The following is a 20,008-nucleotide window of genomic DNA, read 5'->3' as shown; positions in this document are numbered from 1 at the left end:
CAAGTAAGGAATCATCTGTCAAGAAAAAGGTTAAGGAGGCAGAGAGGGGTATGTGGAGTACAGAGATGCAAACCAAATCGGCATTGGAGACATACAGGACGTTTAAGCAAGAAATAGCCAAAGAAAATATTTACGATAACTCTAAGGGAAGCTCATTGTTGTTCGAAGCCAGGACAGGTGTACTGAGGACTAAAACGTACCGAGCCAGATACCAGGAGATAGATTTGGTATGCGAGGCGTGTAGAGAGGAGGAGGAAACGGCGGAACACCTGATACTTGCTTGTAAACGACTTCACCCTGCAGTTGAATCTAACGGGGAACTATTCAAAGCCTTGGGTTTTAAAGACAGTGAAAGTAGAATAGACTTTGAACAGGTAGAAATAACTAAACGGAGGCTATCTGATTGGTGGACAATATCAACGCAAAAGTAAAGGAGTAAATACATAGGTATGCACATAGAGTTAGTAGAACAACTCTAGAGGAAAAGCTGGGCCGGAAAAGTGGGAACCTCTAGGGCGCCGCCCTGTTGCTACTGGTCAATGTGGCCAGCGCAATTACTATTGAAAGAGCTGAAAACAAGTACAGGTCACTTAATGCTTTGTCATCTAAAAACGCATACCTGATGGCTTTATGAAGGTGGAACGTTATATTAAATTTACAGAAAGCGATCGCTAAGTCCATGACTTATGTAAATCACGATGTACGCATTCATGCAATAAAGGATGACACGAATTTCGGTTTCGAATCTGTTTTTTGGTTGCATAGTAGTTTCGTATAGTTTAGGTTTGACATGCGATCGCGCGTCGACATCGGACGCTATGACACACTCGTTCGTGCCTTATGTGCCACCGAAGCCCCGAAGTGCTCTGGCATATACCTTCACATGTAAGTAAACGAATGTATCTCCTTGTTGAGAGTGTCACGCGAGTAGGCGGCTCTTGTGGTGCATCACAATCGTTTGAGAAGCGTCACATTAGTGCATTTTTATGCATGCGGAGCGGGGTTTTTATTTGCAGGTTTCCCTTCAGTAGGAAATTGCTGGACAGGCAGACCAGCGCACCGGAATTGTACTGGCGAAGCCACAAGCAACTCAAAGAATCTGTTTAATTGTTGCACTTTGAACAATCATGCTTCTACAAAGGCCACAGCAGAAAAACAGCCTGATGCCGAATATTTCTGTGCCACGAAGTAATCAAGAGGCGAGTGCCTATAATGCGGACGAAATCGAGTGCATCGAGACTTAGAACGACAGAAAGCTGAACTAGTTGGTAAGGATTCATTATGCAAAACAGAGGTGAGGCGTGCAGACAGGACACAAGAGTAGAGAAGTGGGCGGCGCTTGTGTTGTTTGCTTGTAAATACTCTACTCTCGTGTCCTGTCTGCACGCCTCACCTCCGTTTTGCATAACGAGTGCATCAACCCACATATTGATAGCGTAGGCGTTTTATTAACTGTGTAATGTTTCCAACACTTCCTTGCATGCCATTTCATGTGGAATATATTTTCTGGTCACAAATGTGTGCAGCGAATCAATTTGCATGATCGACTCCGCGCCTGTGGGACCGTTCACTTGCACTTGATGCTGAGTCTTTTACATGTATCCATAAACTGCAGATATGCACATCAGGCCCCTGCAAGCATTTTCAAAATTCAATTATTTTAGACAACAGGCACATATGCAATACTGACATAATCCCGAATACCACACGTTTCCCTTTTATGCAGATATGCAATGGCAAGCCCTTCCATGTGTTCCAAAAGTAAAATTTAAGCTCTAAATTAAAGAAGATATTTCTAGTCAGAAACAAGCAAAAATGGTGACTGCAGAGTATCAGAAGCCCAAGGTACAGAAATTGTGAGAAGTGTCGAATGATTTCAAGGAAAGAGTCGTATTTGAAAATGCAAGACTCTTTAGTGGAGGTCAAGCAAGTCAATATAGGTAGAATACTCTGCAAAATTATGCGAGTGAGGGGATGTCAAACAGTGGGTCAGGAAATGCATTGTTTTTCTGCTAAACAAGAGCTGATTGCCATTACATAAGTCACTTCAGCATCATGATAAATTCAGAAATAAACCAAAAAACAAGACACGCAAAAATAAAAAAAAAACATTTAATGATGCTCTCTCCACACTGGGATAAATAAAAACAAACACATCACATCTAATGTGGACATATCAGATGCCTTGTGAAACACTAAAGGAACAATTCAGTTTCGAGCTATGGCACTTGCCACATAGATGTGGGGGGGCCTTGCACCAATAGTGATAGTTACCACTGCATTTAGAAATTGAAAGCATTCGTGCAGACAAGGATGATTCTTTCTATTCTTGGCTACCACTTCAAATGCCTCCACCAAGTGTTACAATGCTGCACGCAGCCATACTAAGGATCTCGCAGCAACACCTGCAGGTAAAAAGCAGAAGCAGTCAAAGTGCTGGTGTGTTCTGGACACTATGTTTGAAAACATTTAGGCAAGAAGAGTGCAAGAAGCAGACATAACAACTGCATTTATTTCCATAATTCCCCATTTAAATGGCCTTTTCTTTTTGCTTAGACAATGCCTACGCCTAGCCACAGCAGCTCCCTCATACAGACTCCGCAAGCCAAGAGGCCGTGGAGCCAAATGCAGGTAAGAGGCAATAAGCAATAGCACTGGTATTGACATTCATCTAATTTCTTTTTATTTCGTTTAGGCAGCCAGCACACCTCGAACAGCCACCTTGACTGCAGGTGTGTCACCCTAGTCGCCAAGGAAACATTTGAGGGAAAGTGACAGGCAATGTGAACAGCCACTTCTCCATGTAAACAATACTCTTTCTCTCGAATGACTCCTACACCTCGCCACGCCAGCACACTTGTGCACAAAGATGCCGCAGAGGCACGTGCAGGTCAGAGGCAAGAAGCAGTGGCACTGGTGTCGACTTTTACCCAATTTCTTTTTCTTACACTGAGGCAGCCAGCACACCTCGAACAGCCACCTTGAGTGCGGGTGTGTCAGTAGATTCCTGTTGTACATATGCTCATAATAAACTTCAGTAAACTTGAACTTCATAATAAACTTGAAGGCAAATGGGACATTGATGCATTGTATTTTTTAACATTTATTGTACACATACAATATATGTTATACTTTGCAGTGCTACAGAGCGTATTTTGAAGCTTCCCCCTATATTTTGCACCTTTAATTACGTATGTGTTGTGTGGCCCTCAATGCAGTTCACGTTGTAGCAGCTGCTTTGTCTGTATCACACATTGGCTTAAGCTCGTGATATCCACATACTTCTCTCACATATACAAAATAAAGTTCTATGTAGTCCTCAAGTGTTACAACAAAATATGAAAGTAAACAATCTGATCGTGGAATTGTGTTTATTACAGTGATTCCTATGACAGTTACTGACAAGTTGACAACTTGAACTGGTCAATCGGTCCATAGCCTCCTCTATTTTTCAAAAATAAAGGAGGCTATGATCCGTCATGGCAAGGAATTGTATGTATACACAAAAAAGGGGGTATGTGTGTGTGTTTGTAGTGGGGGTATAGGATTAGGGCGGTACGAAAAAATGTACCAACACCGTCCTCTAGACCCATTCCGTTAAGGTACCGTAACAAAGCGTATTATGCATAAAGTTCGTACAATGAACTCTGATATTACTACACACGCCAGGCGACGCGAGCTACATTTGTCATGAGGCATTCGCCCTCCATATTATTTTGGTTAATCTTGCTCCCTGCACCGAGGCAAAAGAAAGATCATGGGCGCGGGTGCCTTTAAAGTATCTCGACCTTGCGAGGCACTGCTGCGCGTGCCAGGGGAGCTGTCCGTGCGAACACTCCCTGGCACACACCTGCCTCGGCGGCACCAACCTATGTAACGTTCTGCTTCGAGCTTTGATCCCCCCACTGTCCCTTGGGTGCCCTGCAGTTCCTGCACCGCCTGCTTTATTATAATCTCAGGCGCTCTCCTGAGACTTCCGTTTGTCGGTTACATGTGCCCTACAGCTGTGTCAGTACTTAAAATGAAAAAACCCGATCTATCGTCGCGACGATAGATCGCGAAAGCGGCTTTTGCAACATACCGCGCACGTGCGAAGAGAATTACGGAACACCAACGAGGAATCTGACCACAGCTTCGAGCTCGTAACCTCGTCGAGTGACACTCCTGCAACAGGCGTGACCGCTGAAAACCGCATACCGCCGGAAACTTCAACAGGATCATCCCTCGGTTGCGTAACTGCCACCTGTACGGCCAACATGGACCACACCCACACCGTCCCGCAACACAGAATAAAGAACCAACTTATAAAACCCTAACACACACCTGCTGCACGCACACATCACGACTGCACAAGCGAGACGCCATGCTGCTACGCTGCTACTGTTGCCGGATTAAAACTGACTAGTGTCACCAAGTCTAGCAAGCGTCTCAGGAGCTGGCAACCTCGGCGCGTAGCAACATGGCGGCGCTCTTGAGGTTCCCGATTTTAATGCATGGGCCCTATGGGTAGCTTGTCCTCTAGAGTCAGTACAGTAACTCTATGATTCACACCGGCGACTTGAGGAGGTCGCGCGACCATTTGCGACTCGCACTCAAAAAGCGACCGAAGGCGACTGATGTTCACACCGGAAAGCCCGGCTGAGCGCGACACGCAAGTCGCAATCCCGGAGATTATCGTTCTCAGCGAGAACTCTCGGAATCTACGCGGAATTTGTATGCGACGCCGGAGCAGGCCGGATGTAGACACACGAAAGATCACTTCCGGTGCGCCGCTGATTGGTTTATCAGCAGTTTTGCGACCACGGTCGCGCGACTGAAAAATCGCGCAGAGAGCGACTCGCCCAAACTGGTCGCTTTTCGAGAAACCGTTTGCGACCATTTGCGACTGGTCGCAAAGCGACCTCCTTAAGTCGCCGGTGTGAATGTGCCTAAAAGAGCGGGCGCGAGAGAGAAAATTTGGGGGCTTTATTGGTCTTTGAATGCATATATATATATAGTGTTACTGTTCTTTATTCTATGGTGTTACCGCGCAGGATCCCCAAGGCACCGAAGGGGTAGCGGGGGAATCAAAGCTGGAAGCAGGGCGGCCTGTGGGGTGGATCCGCGGAGGCCGAAGCGTGCCAGGGGTGTATAGATCGGCTGTCCGCTGTCAATATTTCATGCCAATTTTTTGTGCGAACACCCCTGGGACGCGCAGGCCTCGGCGAGCCCCACCGCACGGACCAGTCCGGGTTCTAGCTCTGGTTCTAGTTGCCGCTTTGGTGCCCTGGAGGCGCCGCCAATAATGGGAATGACACATTACAATTAGTAAAGAGCACGATTTAATAAACATAATTACGTCCAGCCACCAACTTGTGACGCTAAATTCAGCGCTACCGCGCGACGTGACTTCTCGTCAGAACTTTGCCTCTGAAGGTACGTCGGACAGACCTCCTCGCGCCTGTGGCGCTGGTGCCGAGTCAGTCATGCCGGATTAAACCTTTCTTGCTTCGTACGGCGCTCTACCGCTCTACCTTCAAAAGAAACATCACTGATTTTTCCAGGGGAGCAGTAGGGGCTGCAGTAGAGGCACAGCGGTCGCCAAATAGGGCGTCAGTTCGCGCTCAATGGTCCTCTGCTTCACCTATTTTACCGCGCCGGCAGCCAGCCATAGCCAGCGTCCGAGTGTAAACGAACTCGACCCAACCAACTCCACCACTCCTCAATGCTGGCACGCCTAGGTACAAACGTCTTCAACACGTGCTGATGACATTCTCCGAAGTGCCTAGGCAAAGTCACCCCCGCCCCCGGATTTCCTCTCTTGCACCCGCTCTCACTTGCGCCTGCGCACAAACGGTTGGCGATCCCTCAAATGAACATCCCGTGTGGTGGTATTATTTTGAAACGCGTGCGTGCTTGAACGGATGCCCATCTGTTGGTTGCTACGGCGATACGCCGAGTTCTCGACGAGAAGCGACGTCCGGCTTCATTTACTCCTGTTGGCACGCTACCGAAGGCCTTATCACTATTACAGATAGGAGTTCGGACGACTGCGAAGAAAATGGCTCCGCAAGTGATACGCGCCGCGACCTACCTTAGCCCAGGAATCCCTGTAGAGTTCTTTGAGGCCGTGTTAGGGTACCTCGAGCAAAGGCTCGACGTCCACACCACGCTGATTTACGAGTCCCGTTGGTTTGGACCTCCGGCTGACCGGCGCGACCCTTTTGCTCACGGAGATGTCGACATCGCCTTCATGAGCCCCCTGGCTTTCGTCCGCATGCATGATTCCGGCAACGAGCACATCGAACTGCTACCGGTTTCGTCCGTGCACGAGCATCGCAAAGGCAGCGGCGATACGGGCCACTTCGCAGACGTAATTATCAACGCCGACTTGAAGGAGGCCAGCGTAGACTCTTTCGAGAAGCTACGCGGCTGTCGGTGGGCCTACACCGGCCCAGAGTCCTTCAGCGGCAACCAGATAACGCTTCAGGTGCTCAAGCGACGGGGCGAGACCGCCACGTTTTTCGGCAACAAACTGCGTGCGAAGTCACATCTGGACTCCATCTACATGGTTCTCAACAAACAAGTGGATGCCGCCGCCGTAGACGCGAACTGCTTGGCGTTGTTTTTCGACCGGAATCCGTCATATAAGGACCAGGTGTTCGTGATCGAGTCGTGGGGGTCGCTTCCCCCGTATCCCATAGTTGTTAGGAAGGCGCTGCCCCAGGAGACAAAGCTGGCTGTTAAGGATGCACTGCTCGAGATGTCAGAGTTCTCTGAAGGCGCTAAGCAGCTCGCCCAGTACAGGGTGAGGCGTTTTGCGCCTATCAGCATGGATCAGTTTCTGACGTTCAAGGAGGACGTGAGGGAAGCGTCGAAGCTCACCTTCGACTCGGTCTACTACTAAAGTACTCGCCTGTAACAGCGTCGCCTCGCGGGACACCCAGTGCCCAAAAACACGGCTCTCTAGAATTGCCGTTCGGTTAGCGTACCTAGTGAAGAAATAGTAGATAGAAAAAGATTAAGTTTTCCGTGAACTTGTTCTAAGCGGCAGGCATTTCCGAGCCGAATCATCTATCTACTGCCCCATTTAGGCTCTTAATATCGCCGCAGTTAAGGCATGTAAAGAGTGCATTGCTTGCTTTGATGTAGGGGCGGCTCTTCGCAGTTGGCAGTCCAGACACTGCAATTGTGTTTTCGTCCTCAATACGTCATGTTTTAGGTGTTGCTTGGCAAGTCCTATTGTTGGGCATAAGCAAGTGTAGGCTTAGTAAAACCATACTGCGATTTGTTGTGCCCGACATTTCCTCATTGCTCCACTCTATAACCTGCTTGGCAGTGTAGTTTTAAGGAACTTCTTGCAGTGCAACTTTTTCCATGTCGGCATTTCCCATAGAGTTCCTCACTATAACACCTAGAGGGAAATCTGGCGCCACCGTCTATGGGAGTTTAAGGGGCGGCGTGCCGTCATGGGAACGATATAAGACTCTGCGAGGCTTGTGTTGGCTGATATTGCAAGAGGCTTCGTCCAAAATGTGGATATGGCTACACAAATAACGCGTTCTTAAAGTAAAATCTTCATAAAATGTTTCCATTCACGCAAATTACATCTTTACTCACCTACAATGCATGACGAAGGGAAGAAAAGCAAGAACAGACAACTAACTGTTTCAAAGCGAGCGCGAATCTTGTCATCTGTCCTCCAACTTTAGTGGCGCTCTGATACTTTTTCCGTGTCATATAATTGTACATGCAGTAACAAGTTCTCCTAGTTAAACAAAACATGTTCTTGTGTAATAATAAAGCTTAAACAGCTTTTTACGTGCTGTTTTAGTAGAATAATCATTGTGACAAATGGAACGGTGCTTGCCTGGCTTTTCGAGAACAATGCCAACCCGAAGTCACAATATACCGGCATTCCCATGTATACCACAGCGCAGCAGCGCCAGATTTCCCTAATATAGTGAGAAACCCTGTGGCTTTTCCTATGAATGACATTGAAATCAATTATGCAAAGTTATATATTAGTGTTTTTAATAGGGTGCTTATTGCTTCAGCTTAAAGCTTCACATGTGCATAGTGTGTGTCTCTTGCTACAAACAAAAATTGTACTCTGCTATGTTGTGCCAGTGAGAGAAGATTCCGATGGCAATCTGTATAGTTTTCTTTATTAAATATATATAACTTTTTACAAATTGGGTGTGTCGAGGTCAGTCTGAGAAATACACCATGACCTAAGGAAATTCTTCCAACTTGCACTAGTGCCATGCACAACATTCCTGGTTGATAACTTGCACTCACCCACAAATGGATATTTGCAAGAGGTTTGTTGAAGCTGTCCCCACATATACAATGTGAAATAAAACATTCACTCCTAACAGAAAAAACAAGAGGGTCCAAGTGATTAGGGAATGTCAGACAGCTTGAAGTGGGGAAAGAATCATTCAGATAAGCTGTGCAGTTACATGCAATGGCAGCCTAGAAGAGTCCTTTGGCCCGAGTTGGACACAAGCACAATGTGTTGATAGCCCTTGCTTGCAATTACGATTAGCGGGCACTAATGTAGCACCCTGTGAGTGTTCACAGCCTCAAAGCTCAGCTAGTTACATGCCTTTGCAACATCAAAAGGCTAGTCATCATTCACATCTCAAACAAATGCAATTTTTACACGCCTTGCTTTACCTCTCACTTTGACAACATATACGGTGACCACATTAAGCAAAGATGCCCCAAGATTGCACTGGCTAGGGTCCCTAGATAATCGGCAGCCATTCAGACGAACAAATACCACCGTCTGTATCGTTCTATTGACACCACAGCCTGCAAGCACAATATTACAGCCTGATCCATGTTTGAAAGCATTGTTTTGGCTGCAAACACGGTGCTTACTTTATGCAACATGCTTATTTGCGAGGATAAAATGGTGCCTTGCTTTTCTGCACAACCATCCGAAACTTGAAATGCAAAGACCAGCTCTTATTTGTTACTCCTGCAGTCACCACTACACGCTTGATCTGACTACAACTTGCAGGTGATGCAAATTGACCTAAAAGGGTTTTGGCGCCTCAAAGCAATAATACAGCTGCAGAAGTCCATCAAATAAGATCTTTTTCCAAAACATTTTAGTCCTGATGTGGTCGAATCATAACAAGACAGCAGGAAAGACCTTGTACAGATTGTGCCAACTTCAGACTGGGCAGAAGTGAATACTTTTTTTAAACTTAAAGTATACACGCCATAACCTGACAATACTGTCAATATGCACAAAGCAACAAGATTCCCACCGTCCTAGAATCTTTTGCACTTTTAGAAGAGCCAGGCACATGTCAGCTGGAAATTAGGACAAGGCATAACTAAGAGGGAAAGCCCCATTTGAGGCACAGGATTCTGTGTACTTCACATGAAGCTTCTTGCAGACGCCACTCAATGTTATTACACACTCCTATGTACAAGCTGCGCAAGCAACAAACATTTATGCTAGCAACAACAAAAAATTGTAAAGCACAACAAAATAAAAAGGAGCTGCTGCCACAAAGAAACAAAAAGTTTGTTGAAGTGGCTAGGTGGAGAGGTGCACAGAAAAGGAAATTGTACATTATCTCTTTCCACCATATTTGTATATTGAAAAATAAAGAACACTCGGACAGCTGAAAAGAAGGCGCAAATGTGCACAAGCAATGGCAAATGAGGGAAGATGGGGAGGTGGAAGGTGAGCGCGGTCTCTTTGTCTAGCTGTCCTTTTACATTTCCGTATCATCTGGCACACTGTTGTTCGCAGTCCACACACGGCATCAATCTCTACAACTGCGCACCTCACTGCCCAGAAGAGTGGCACACAGCCCAAGCTCAACTGACTGCCACCTTGCCGCGTGGTGCCGACATCACTTTTTGGCCCTTGGAGAGCCGCCGGTGGTAGCTCTGGGCCATCGAGTTGATGATGGAGAGGACAAAGTAGACAATCATGCACAAGACCAGCTTCTCGAAGAGCCAAGCCAGCAGTGAACTCTCCTACAAGGATAGAGTGCAGGCAAACGCATCAGTATGAAATAAGTCAAACAAGAAGCAAATATATTATAGACCCTTTTAATGTTTACACACACACACACACAAGTCCCTAGAAGAACTTGTAGCCAGGCTAGTTAGTAATTCATCTTAGTAAGTTGCTTAGAGTGCAAAAGAACACACTCACATGTACACACATGTATTGTGGGGTGTTTATGTGACTGCATACATCTGAGTGTGTTCTTTTGTGCTCTGAAGCAACTTGCGAAAACAAGTCCCTGAGGACTTCCGGTAGTGCCCTCTCGAACAGCCCGCTAAATTAAGCCGGTAATGAAGACAATGGAAACTTTAATGGCCTGCAAATGTACGATTCTCTAGCTGGCACCATTTTACTATGCAATTAGAACATCAATAAGATTACTCTGAAATGCACAAGAGGGCTACATACATGAGCTCAATGCAAGGGGCCCATTCTTTTAATATTTGAATGCATCAAGATCATCAAGAAGTTGACAGTGGAACAATAATTGGTTCTTGTTACAAATTTGGCTGCCAAGAACGCATGAAAAAATTTTTCTTCGGTCACGAACACACTCCTACCACAGTGCAGATAAAAGGTCTATAGCAAGGTTGCATGTGACTGACTGAACACGTCGTACAATCATGCCCTAAACGTTTTTGACACTCTGCACAGTATTCTTGGGCAATCTCTAAGATAGTTTCATTTTCATGAGACTTGCAAGGCGCAGTGCCAGATATACTGTTGGCCGTATATGCGAACACGTCTGGTGCCGAGTCAAGCCAAGTCTCAAGTAAGTGGACCTTCCTCCAAAAGTGATTGCCGAATGGCCTAGGTTGAATACTATGCATACACGTTACCAGTGGCGTAGCTAGGTCGTCTGGCACCCGGGGCCCTTAGCTCTTCTGTCTAAACAACTAATAGAAGAAAAAGTGTTCTCTCAGCACCTTGCAGGCGCTGTGCCGACTCACTTTGAACACGTCCTACGTATGGTCAGCTTGCCTGGGTGTTTAGGGAAATGTTGCGACAAGCGATAGAGCTTGATTTCTCAACAGCAGCATGAATACAATTCATAGCCTTGGTGTCCTTACAGACATGAAATGTTTTGTTCACAACTATGATGCATTACCATTTACCTTAGATGCTCTACATTGTTGACTGGTCAATGGCAATTGTCAAAGCACTGCACACATCCTACTGACGAACAGTGTTCGTCAGTCTGTGTCAACCGATAGTGGCATCAAAGAAATTTTCATCATAATTAGTCCAAAGTTCATCTTCATTAGTCCAAAGAGGTAGCTCATAAAATCTGTTTTCCAGCACCTAATCGACAAAGGGGACGCGATCCCTACCCGACACTGTCCCTACCGTGTCTCCCTTGCCGAACGTCATGTGATCCAAGGTGAAGGTGACAAAATGCTCACAACAGGCGTTATCGAACCTTCTTCCAGTCCAAGCGTGTGCCCCATGGTGTTAGTCAAAAAGAAAGACTGCACCTGGTGCTTTTGTATTGTCTACCGACACTTGAACATCACGCGAAAGGAGCTATTCTATCGCATCGGTCTCGACCTCCTTGGCCCATTCCCTACGTCTACTTCAGGGATCAGCGACTCGGTGACTGACGTCACTGATTTCCTGTTTCATGACATCATCCTTCATCATGGTGCCCTTAGGCAATTGCTCACTGACCAAGGCTGCTACTTCCTGTCCCAAGTCATCAATGGTGAAGGTGACAAAATGCCTGTTGTTCTTTGGACTCCATCTCGTCATGTAGATCTTTCTGAAAAAATTTTGGTAAGTTATACCGGACCTTACAAGGTCAGACGGCAACTGAGTGACATTAACTATGAGATCGCACCACTGGACAGTTCTTCACCATTTACCCTGTCATCTCGCGATGTGCATGTATCTGGTTGAAAACATACCTTTCTACCATCTCCTTGTGTAATTACTCTGCACTGAGACGGCACTGCGCCGGACGGGAAGGTCAGATGTTATGAGCCACCTGCTTGGACTAACGAAGAAGGCTATTACCACCAGGACTTTGCATGTGTTCAGCCATCTTGGCCATCTCTAAAGTAGTTTGTTTATAAATCGCGCTTCGCTTTGATCTATTTGACACCCCGTTGCACTATACTGTGCCACGAGACCACCAGACTATGATTCTTGGCTCTGTGGGACCAACTATCAAGCATTATTGATGTAAATCACCAAATCTGGCCTACATTTATATATTTAATAGTTTATTCTGTTGGGCAAATTTTCGGAAAAAAGAAAGGATATATACATAATATATATATTGTGCCAAATTCAAAATTTCAAAGCTAAAACAGCCTTGCTAACTAGTTTGCTTCCCATGCCACGTGAATTAGAACAATTGCATTCAGGACAATGCACGCTCACTGAGTGACTAGCTGAATGAAATGACCACAGTGGCTATCCTGGGAGCACAAAGGAAGAATATTTTTTGTCACACAGAGAAAAAAAGGCAATGGTGCTTAACCTGAGCCACGTGGGAGCCCACTTTGCGGTGCAGTTTGGCCTTTTGCTTGGCCAGAAATTCTTTAAAGGGGGCCTGCAGGTAGCGACCCACATAGGGGATGTATCTGCAATGATAAAGACAAAATTTTTACTCTTAACATAATAGTGCAAGAAAGGCGTGCCAACTAGAAATACATACAAAGATATATATTGCATTTGCTACATTCTAATGCACCCTTATATGTAATGTGCACCCTGATTTTCATACATAAAAGAATGCGCAATGTTGATTGCGCAACCCTTGATACATAAAGAATGCGCAACCCTTGATTGTTACCTCACTGGATTTTCTTGGTAAGAGAGAAATAGCAATTGGTTCTCACTTGAAAAAAGAAAATTAGTTGTGTCTTGGACAAAGTGGACCGGACATCGCTTGTTGTCACTGTTTGAGACCGGAAGGTGGGACATGACATTGGAGGCTGAGGGCACGGTGTAAGAACAGGTGCTCCGATGGAAACGCGCAGTGCGTTTCACTAATGCCGCCGCTAGGCAGCGAGCGTGACTAGGGGGCCATAGAGAGCTGCAGGGGGCTGGCGTGCCGGTGTCCGGACATCCCCTGGCGACCGTGCTGGGAGCATGCTTTGCAGCCTGTGTTTTTTAGAGTGCCTTTTTTTTTAGAGCGACAAACCTCAAGTCACTGTCTTTATGTTACAAAATCTTAAAATGTGATTTATAATTGCAGAAGTGCTTTTTTTACCCTTTCTGAACAAAAGCATATGGCATCTCTCTCAATACGGCAGTCACCATTCCGTCTTTTGCTGAATCCACTAGTAACCTAATTTACTTTCGTCACTCCTGCTTCAACAAGCCGTCGCTGCTGTTTGTCACAATACCTGGTGTTTCCGTTCTCATTTCATGCGAAGTAGGGTTTCGAGGAGTGCGGCATAGGATTAGTCCGAGTAAATAGAAGTGCCTTCACGTAATAAAGTAAGTTAATTGTCATATATTTCGCTGTTTATACTCAAATATAGCGTGTTTCACATACAGATTGTATGCAGAAGGTCCAAATTCTAGAAGCCACGAATTGAGAGACAGCCAATTCCTTAAAAACCATGCTGCTGTGGAATCCATGGTATCAATGTGCATACTCTTGAATTATTCTAAACGCCGAAAAAATTAATTCAGGGTTTTTGGTTGCCAATACCACACTGATGAAAAAGTACACCACAGCGGTTGACTCCGGCATTATTTATGCCGGCCTAGGCTTCTTTGATGTGCATCCTAGCTTAGCCATATTTCTCAAATTGGCTCTTTCGGATGTGCTGACGGTTAAAAATTTATTGTCCACTGCTTCATTATGGGGTAAACAGCACAAAAAAAATATATTAGACAAGAAAGACCAACCGGAAAGCGCCTGTCCCGCCCTCTTTCTTGTCTCATTTTTTTCGTGCTGTTTCAGCATAATGAAGCCTTACCAACAAGCTCAAGTTCAGACCCTTTTAAATTTTATTTCACAAGTTCGCTGTCCACGAACTTGCGACGTTCGCCGGGTCAAAGTGCTTCTCGCACCCATACACTCCTGGTTGCAGGACTTGGTGTCCATGTTACAGAGCATCCCACGAACCATGCAACCGACTGTTTTCACTGAACATGGAAACTGTCTTTGCACATGCAAGACCTGCAATCAGTCTTCACCAAGCAACGTTGCAGCTCGAAATGCAGACCTCCCTTCAGATTCAGACATCTGAATTTTTAAGTGCTTACCAAGAATGATGGCGATTCCTCAATTGTGAAGCGAACATTGGTAAACTAATAGCTTATCATTTGCCCACAGCGCTTGTCAGTGACCACTTCGAAGGATCAACAAATGCATCTGCGTGGAATCGGCATTTTCTATGCCGATCCCACGCAGCGCAACTGAACGGTTGGAGTCATTATCGTCTGTTACAGCGTCTGAGGGATTTTATGAATTATAGTGAAGGGCAGGAACACTTAAGAAAAGGAAATTGTTTTAATTTCTTTCAATGCACTTATAGAACAGTTACCATTGCTTACACATTCAAATTTCCTGCTTTTTCAGCGTCCTAACATGTGCTGCCGTGCAGCGGCGCAGACGTGAAACACCACCAATAGTGACACGCGTTTCACACCAGCGGCCTCCGCATCGTTGGAGCACCTGTTCTTCTTACACCGTGGTAGACGGGATCTGAAAACCACCCAGTGCAGTTTTGGTTTCATACTCGATTATAATGTGCGTGTCATACTTTAGTGAATTGTTCGTGAAAGAAGTCTGTTAGAATAGAGTACCATTACGGTATATTTTACAGAACATCAGTGCCAAGACGCTATACACAGTGAAGGACAAAGATATTGGTGGACCTTGTGCCTTCGCTCTCTTGGTTTTCAACCGAGAGCAGTTTCAACTTAAGTGGGTCTTGGTTAAGTGCCATGCAGACACTTCCAAAACGAACACCCTTACTACAATATGCAGAACGTCTGGTAATGTCAACAGCCTAAATGTGGCAATATAAATGTGTCCACCAACAGACCTCGCGAAGAAGCTGCAGCTAATGTTGCCGTCCACATGGCAATCACACCATCGCAGGCACACACCTGTGCTTGCTCAAGGACAGCTCGGCAGCCAAGCAGTGCATGTTTAGGAGAGGTGCCCAACCTCATCTTGCTTCCCTGCCTTGTCAGTCTTCAAGGCTCTTGGCTGGCTAGTTGGCTGGCTCAGAAGCCATGGCGCTATGTCTACAAAATTTTCTTTTTCTCATTTCAGAAACTTTTATGAGTGGCGGAATGCATTCACACATGCATAATCTGTTAAGATTATATCAACCACATAGTGTGTGACTGGTTTATCAAACCTCAATATAACGAACACAGATATAACAAAGTAAATTTAAAATGTTTCTTGCCGATATTGATATGCAGCAAATATATGCTTATAAGAAATATAATGAAGGCATTTTCGTGTTGGATACAAGTTTGTTATGACAAGGTTTGACTGTATAGAGGAACGCCCACTGCACTCATTATGAACAAATGCAATGAAGTCATATTCTAGACGTCCAGAGGTTGGAAGCACCACAAGCATTGCTGCAGCGAAGCTAATAATCATGCCACATGGCACAGACAATGACATTTGTTCGTTAGTGCTGAAAGTTCACTAATGACATTTTTTCTGGCAGGGCTGCTACACATCCAATGTTAATGACATTTGATGGGGTGATATCGATCGCAGCATCTTCTGAAGTGAGCAATTTTAAGGTAATAAATAAAAAATAAATGTGCATTTACATGTACATTTATAGCGAATCATAAAAGCAAGCATACTATAGTGCCATTAGCTTTGGTCAATCCAAGTGAAACCCAAAGCACAAAATCAAAATGGAGCTTGGCCCCCTCGAAGTCGTTCCAATGCTGACCTGAGTAGCTTCACCAAGTACAACTTCTTGCAGGAGCATTGTAGTTGAAAGTTATGAACAATTTTTCATGGTAGAAATTGTTTAAAATACTTCAATCACATTGCACTGCATAAGCTATGGAGTCGAGGGTATGCATTTCTCAGTTGGAATAATTCTGGTGACCAGATTAGATAACAAATGACAAGGCAAATGGCATTAGGCTTGTCCATGTGGTATCACACAAATGGCATTAAAATTGAAGGCATTAGCAAGTTAATGTCATTTTCTGTGCCTGTGTGGCACGAGTGTAAGGTAGGCAGCAACAATTGATTGAAGTGAAAAGACAATAGCAACTTGTGTATTTGTGCCCGTCTTCCACTTCTTTATGTCCTTCCTTGCCAGTGGTTGCTACATATATCATTAGATCACATCATATACAGTAGAACCTTGTTCATAGATTTTGAAACAAAGTAACGTGACAAATAATGTATTTACCAGGAAAATGTATAACCTGATAAATGAGTTATAAGAATTTCCAGCAAAAAAAGAGTAAGGAAGGAAGCAAGTGGACAGAAAGATGTCAACACGTGCCGAGCTGGTGCAGCCTAAATGATCCAAAACGCACACTGTCGGTTTTACAGTTTCGACCAACAAGCTTACGTTAACGCTCCTTGAATTCGGCCTGGGTCAGCATCCTATTTGAGCAGGACATATTGGCGGAAAGTTTTGACATGCCTACTCGGCGAGAATCGTTGCAACACCAGATGCCCATGTGTGTCAATCTGGTGGGGCCCGAGCAGCCAGAGACATCATTTTCCTATTGCACACTGTTTTAAGACGGCGGCGGGAAATAAACGAAACTGAGCTGGTGCGCAACGCCGGGAAACGATGCTGCCAGAGGGAAATTCATGCTCACTTCACACTGCCTGCAGCGTGGAACAGCAGTGTATTTGAATTATCGCCTATTCAAAGTGTGCAGTACACTTTTAACAACACTACACCGCACGGAAGTAATGCGTTTGTTCACTGCCACAGCCGCTGGATAAAAGAAAAAAGGTGTGGCCTGCCACATCAGGGGGCTGCAGTGGGATCGAACGTGACAACCGTAGTAGCATTCTTAACTGCTTGGCTGGGCCGAACGGCGCTAGTTGCAAGGGATAGGATGCATCAGGCGACAGCGTTCCACGTTGCCGACGCATTTTCTATGCCGAACCCACACAAACAGTCCCAGCTGGTGGCGCCACAGCGGAGGACAGCATTTGTGATGTACACGATAGGCCGCACCTTTCTTTTATCCAGCGACTATGGCAGTACTTATGTGGAAGCTGCTGTGGGCCCATGGGCGCACACTACTCTCTATCGTACGTGCTTTGCACTTTTCTTGTTCACGTGGAATCTTGTGGCAGGAAAATGTATGATACGTTCAAAGTTTGGCGATGTGCTAAACGGTGTTGAAAGCTCGTGCTTTCAGGGAACATATTGGGTCACTTTTTGTGTTCTGGTTCATGAACATTGGCGCTAGGAAGACATTCGACACGGGATCGTATCAACAAGGTTCTACTGTAATTTCAAGAAGACGTCGGCTATACGTTACGCTCGCAGCTCATTATTCTCTTGTTAGTATAACCCTCATGATCGAACAAGTCATCACGAAGGTATTGATGAAGAACAAAGTGTCCTATAGCAAAGGTTCCTCATTCACAGACAGATGCACAATGCACAGCACATACACCACAGGATATAAGTTAAAAGTCAACCTGAGCATTTTGAGCAAGAGTTCAACATGGTTCTCATTGAAGGCAATGATGACAAAGAGCTTCTGGATGTGCATTTTGATGATGGCCTTGCCAATGAGGGTGGCCCCAAAGAAGGTCCAGAAGGGAACCAGGAAGTGTCCACAAGTGATGCCAGCCAGATCAAACAGTGGATTGGGTATCTGCAGTACAACAAGGTTACAAGGAAATGTTAAGACATAGCCTAAACACTAAAAGTAAACAAAAAAAAGCATATCTCAGGGCCACTCCTGGGCATCTAGGGGCCACTTCCATGATGACAAGCACAATTAGTCATGGACGATATAATGTAGGCAGCAACTTGCCAGTAAATGAAAATCATGTCCGCACCGCTGCATTCACTCCAGAAGCAGCAGGTGAGTTTACGCCAAGGTTACAGCAAAACATTTAGTTGAACTTTACCGAGGATTCTTTCACTTGTTCATTCTAGTTAAGAGTACCAATGAAATTAAACTCTCACTGTAGTGTAGATAGGCATGCATGAGACCACATATATATCAATTCTTACAGAGAATCCTTGCAACATGCACAAGCTGATTACTTTTGTGGAGAGTTCTCATGTGTAACAAAATCAGGCGCAGATATCCTCAGAGCAAGCATGCAGTTGCTACCCAGCTGTGAGGAGAGTGGCATGGCACACACGCTCACGTACACACACACACACCACACACACACAAATTGCACAAGAGTATAATACCAAACAAAAAACATACCGAGGCACAGGCAAGGATACCAAGGAAGCCAACTCTTTCCACTAATTTTTCCACAGCCAGCTTTGCCTTGTCCAGGATAGACTGAAATTGCATGCTTAAAGTCAGGGCTAATCACCGATAGAGTTGAGGCAATGAAAAAAAGAATGCAACAGTGAATGCTTACCAAATCTTTAGTCTTCTCTTTCTCCATGAGTTCTTCTAACTCCTCAAGATCCTCAAGGTCCTCATTGCCAGATAACCTCGCTTAAAAATAAAGCCATTGTTTGGCGTAAGTCTTGGATACTGATGTAGGCACAATGCAACAGGATACTGCAGTCCTTACACAATCTACAGAAACTCACCGGCTCTTGCCATAAAATATGGTGGAAGTTCTCCCAAAGCAGTGCCTGCACCCTGCAAGAAGCAGTTCACATTTAAACACCTTATCTCTCTCTAAAGCACTTTTCAAGAGAATAAGCATCGGATGACAGTTAAAAAATGTATTTAACAAAAGCTTGAATGAACATTTAAGCACTGTGGGGATGCACGACTCACACGTCTCCTTATGTGTTGTTTTCCCCGCATGTCTCGCGTCTCCGGTAAGCCAGCTTCTTCGAATACTTAGTGCCAGTAGCGGTCAGTCTGGTCGCAGCGCATTACGAGGGATGGCACAAATGTGGCACTGCTAGCGTCATCTAACAGTGGGGTTGGTCTGGCGTTACAGGGAGTAGGCTCTTCTGTTCTGGCTCTGGGTTGGCAAGCGGTGTGGACGTTCCACACGTGCACTGCGCCATGCTTCTGCAAGACTGTCTCGCGAGGCCTCCAATGAAATGGATGAACACGATCGTTCAAATGTGCTAGGCGTGTCTAACATGGGGTGAACATATTCGTTCACTATCCGGTCGCAGTGAGTTGGACTTCCGCAATTAGTCGTGCGCCCGTCGACATGTTTTGTGCATAGCAACTCAACTAGCAGGCATTAGTCTATGAAAGGTGCAATAAAAGCCCTTGTAATTGTTTGCACTACTCTGTTGTTCGTTTGTCCCAAGAGCACGGGTGAGAACCCCACAACACACTGAAGACTTATGAACCAGCTTACGTGGATGAGATTGGGGGCCAGGGAGGTTTGATGTTTTCTGAGAGGGGCAAGTGGACAAGGTTGAATATTCTGGCTTGTTTGGTTGTTTGGTTTCGTGCATGTGCTGTGTTATATTTCAACTCGTGCTTCCCTTTTGTTTCTTCAGCTTCTGCATGTTTTATCTGTGCTTACAGCATTTCTGTGTCCCTGCAAGGCCTGTTTGTACAATTTCCCGGCACCAACATTCACAATAGAGAACGCAAAAAACGACCCAATACAGTTATGCTTCTTTTTTACAGGTTAATATGTTCCCAGAAAACACGATCTTTCAGCACCAACATTCAGTGCGTAGTCAAACTGCATTCATATGACACGTTTTCTGGCCACTAGATCCCATTTGAACAAGAAAAGGTGCAAGGCATGCATGATTGAAAGCAGTAGGCACCCGCCACAGAAGCTTCCCCACATTACATGTCTGCCTGTGTCCCGTCAGAATGCTTGTGCTCACTCAGTATTCTCTTACGATGCCAGCAAATCTTCTCAGAAGTCATCGC

General features: G+C 45.4%; 2 protein-coding genes and 1 long non-coding RNA gene across 9 annotated transcripts in view; 2 read left to right on the top strand and 1 right to left on the bottom strand.

Annotated features, from left to right (window-relative positions):
• The first annotated feature begins 403 nt into the window (after positions 1–403).
• On the top strand, positions 404–3,048 carry LOC135898474 (uncharacterized). The gene is made up of 2 exons (XR_010563341.2): positions 404–885; positions 1,017–3,048. It is a non-coding gene; the product is annotated as an uncharacterized lncRNA (long non-coding RNA).
• Positions 3,049–5,323: 2,275 nt separating this feature from the next.
• On the top strand, positions 5,324–8,174 carry LOC135898472 (uncharacterized). The gene has a single exon (XM_065427406.1). It carries the CDS (start codon positions 6,041–6,043, stop codon positions 6,884–6,886), a length of 846 nt encoding a protein of 281 aa, XP_065283478.1. The 5' UTR covers positions 5,324–6,040; the 3' UTR covers positions 6,887–8,174.
• Tango5 (Transport and Golgi organization 5) overlaps positions 8,128–20,008 on the bottom strand; it is a 32,855-nt gene continuing 20,974 nt past the window's right edge. For all 7 annotated transcript variants that reach the window (XM_065427397.1, XM_065427401.1, XM_065427404.1 and 4 more), the window contains exons 7-12: positions 18,739–18,790; positions 18,561–18,640; positions 18,398–18,478; positions 17,649–17,827; positions 12,504–12,606; positions 8,128–9,987 (exon numbers count right to left, since the gene is read on the bottom strand). In XM_065427397.1, coding sequence (XP_065283469.1) covers positions 9,826–9,987; positions 12,504–12,606; positions 17,649–17,827; positions 18,398–18,478; positions 18,561–18,640; positions 18,739–18,790 — 657 coding nt within the window. In that variant the 3' untranslated portion in view covers positions 8,128–9,825. The remainder of the gene's footprint in view (positions 9,988–12,503; positions 12,607–17,648; positions 17,828–18,397; positions 18,479–18,560; positions 18,641–18,738; positions 18,791–20,008) is intronic.

Source organism: Dermacentor albipictus, chromosome 2 (genome assembly GCF_038994185.2).
Source record: "Dermacentor albipictus isolate Rhodes 1998 colony chromosome 2, USDA_Dalb.pri_finalv2, whole genome shotgun sequence".
NCBI classification, from domain to species: Eukaryota; Metazoa; Arthropoda; class Arachnida; order Ixodida; family Ixodidae; genus Dermacentor; species Dermacentor albipictus.
Note: the sequence above shows the minus strand (reverse complement) of the source record. Positions and strands in the feature narration are given on the sequence as shown.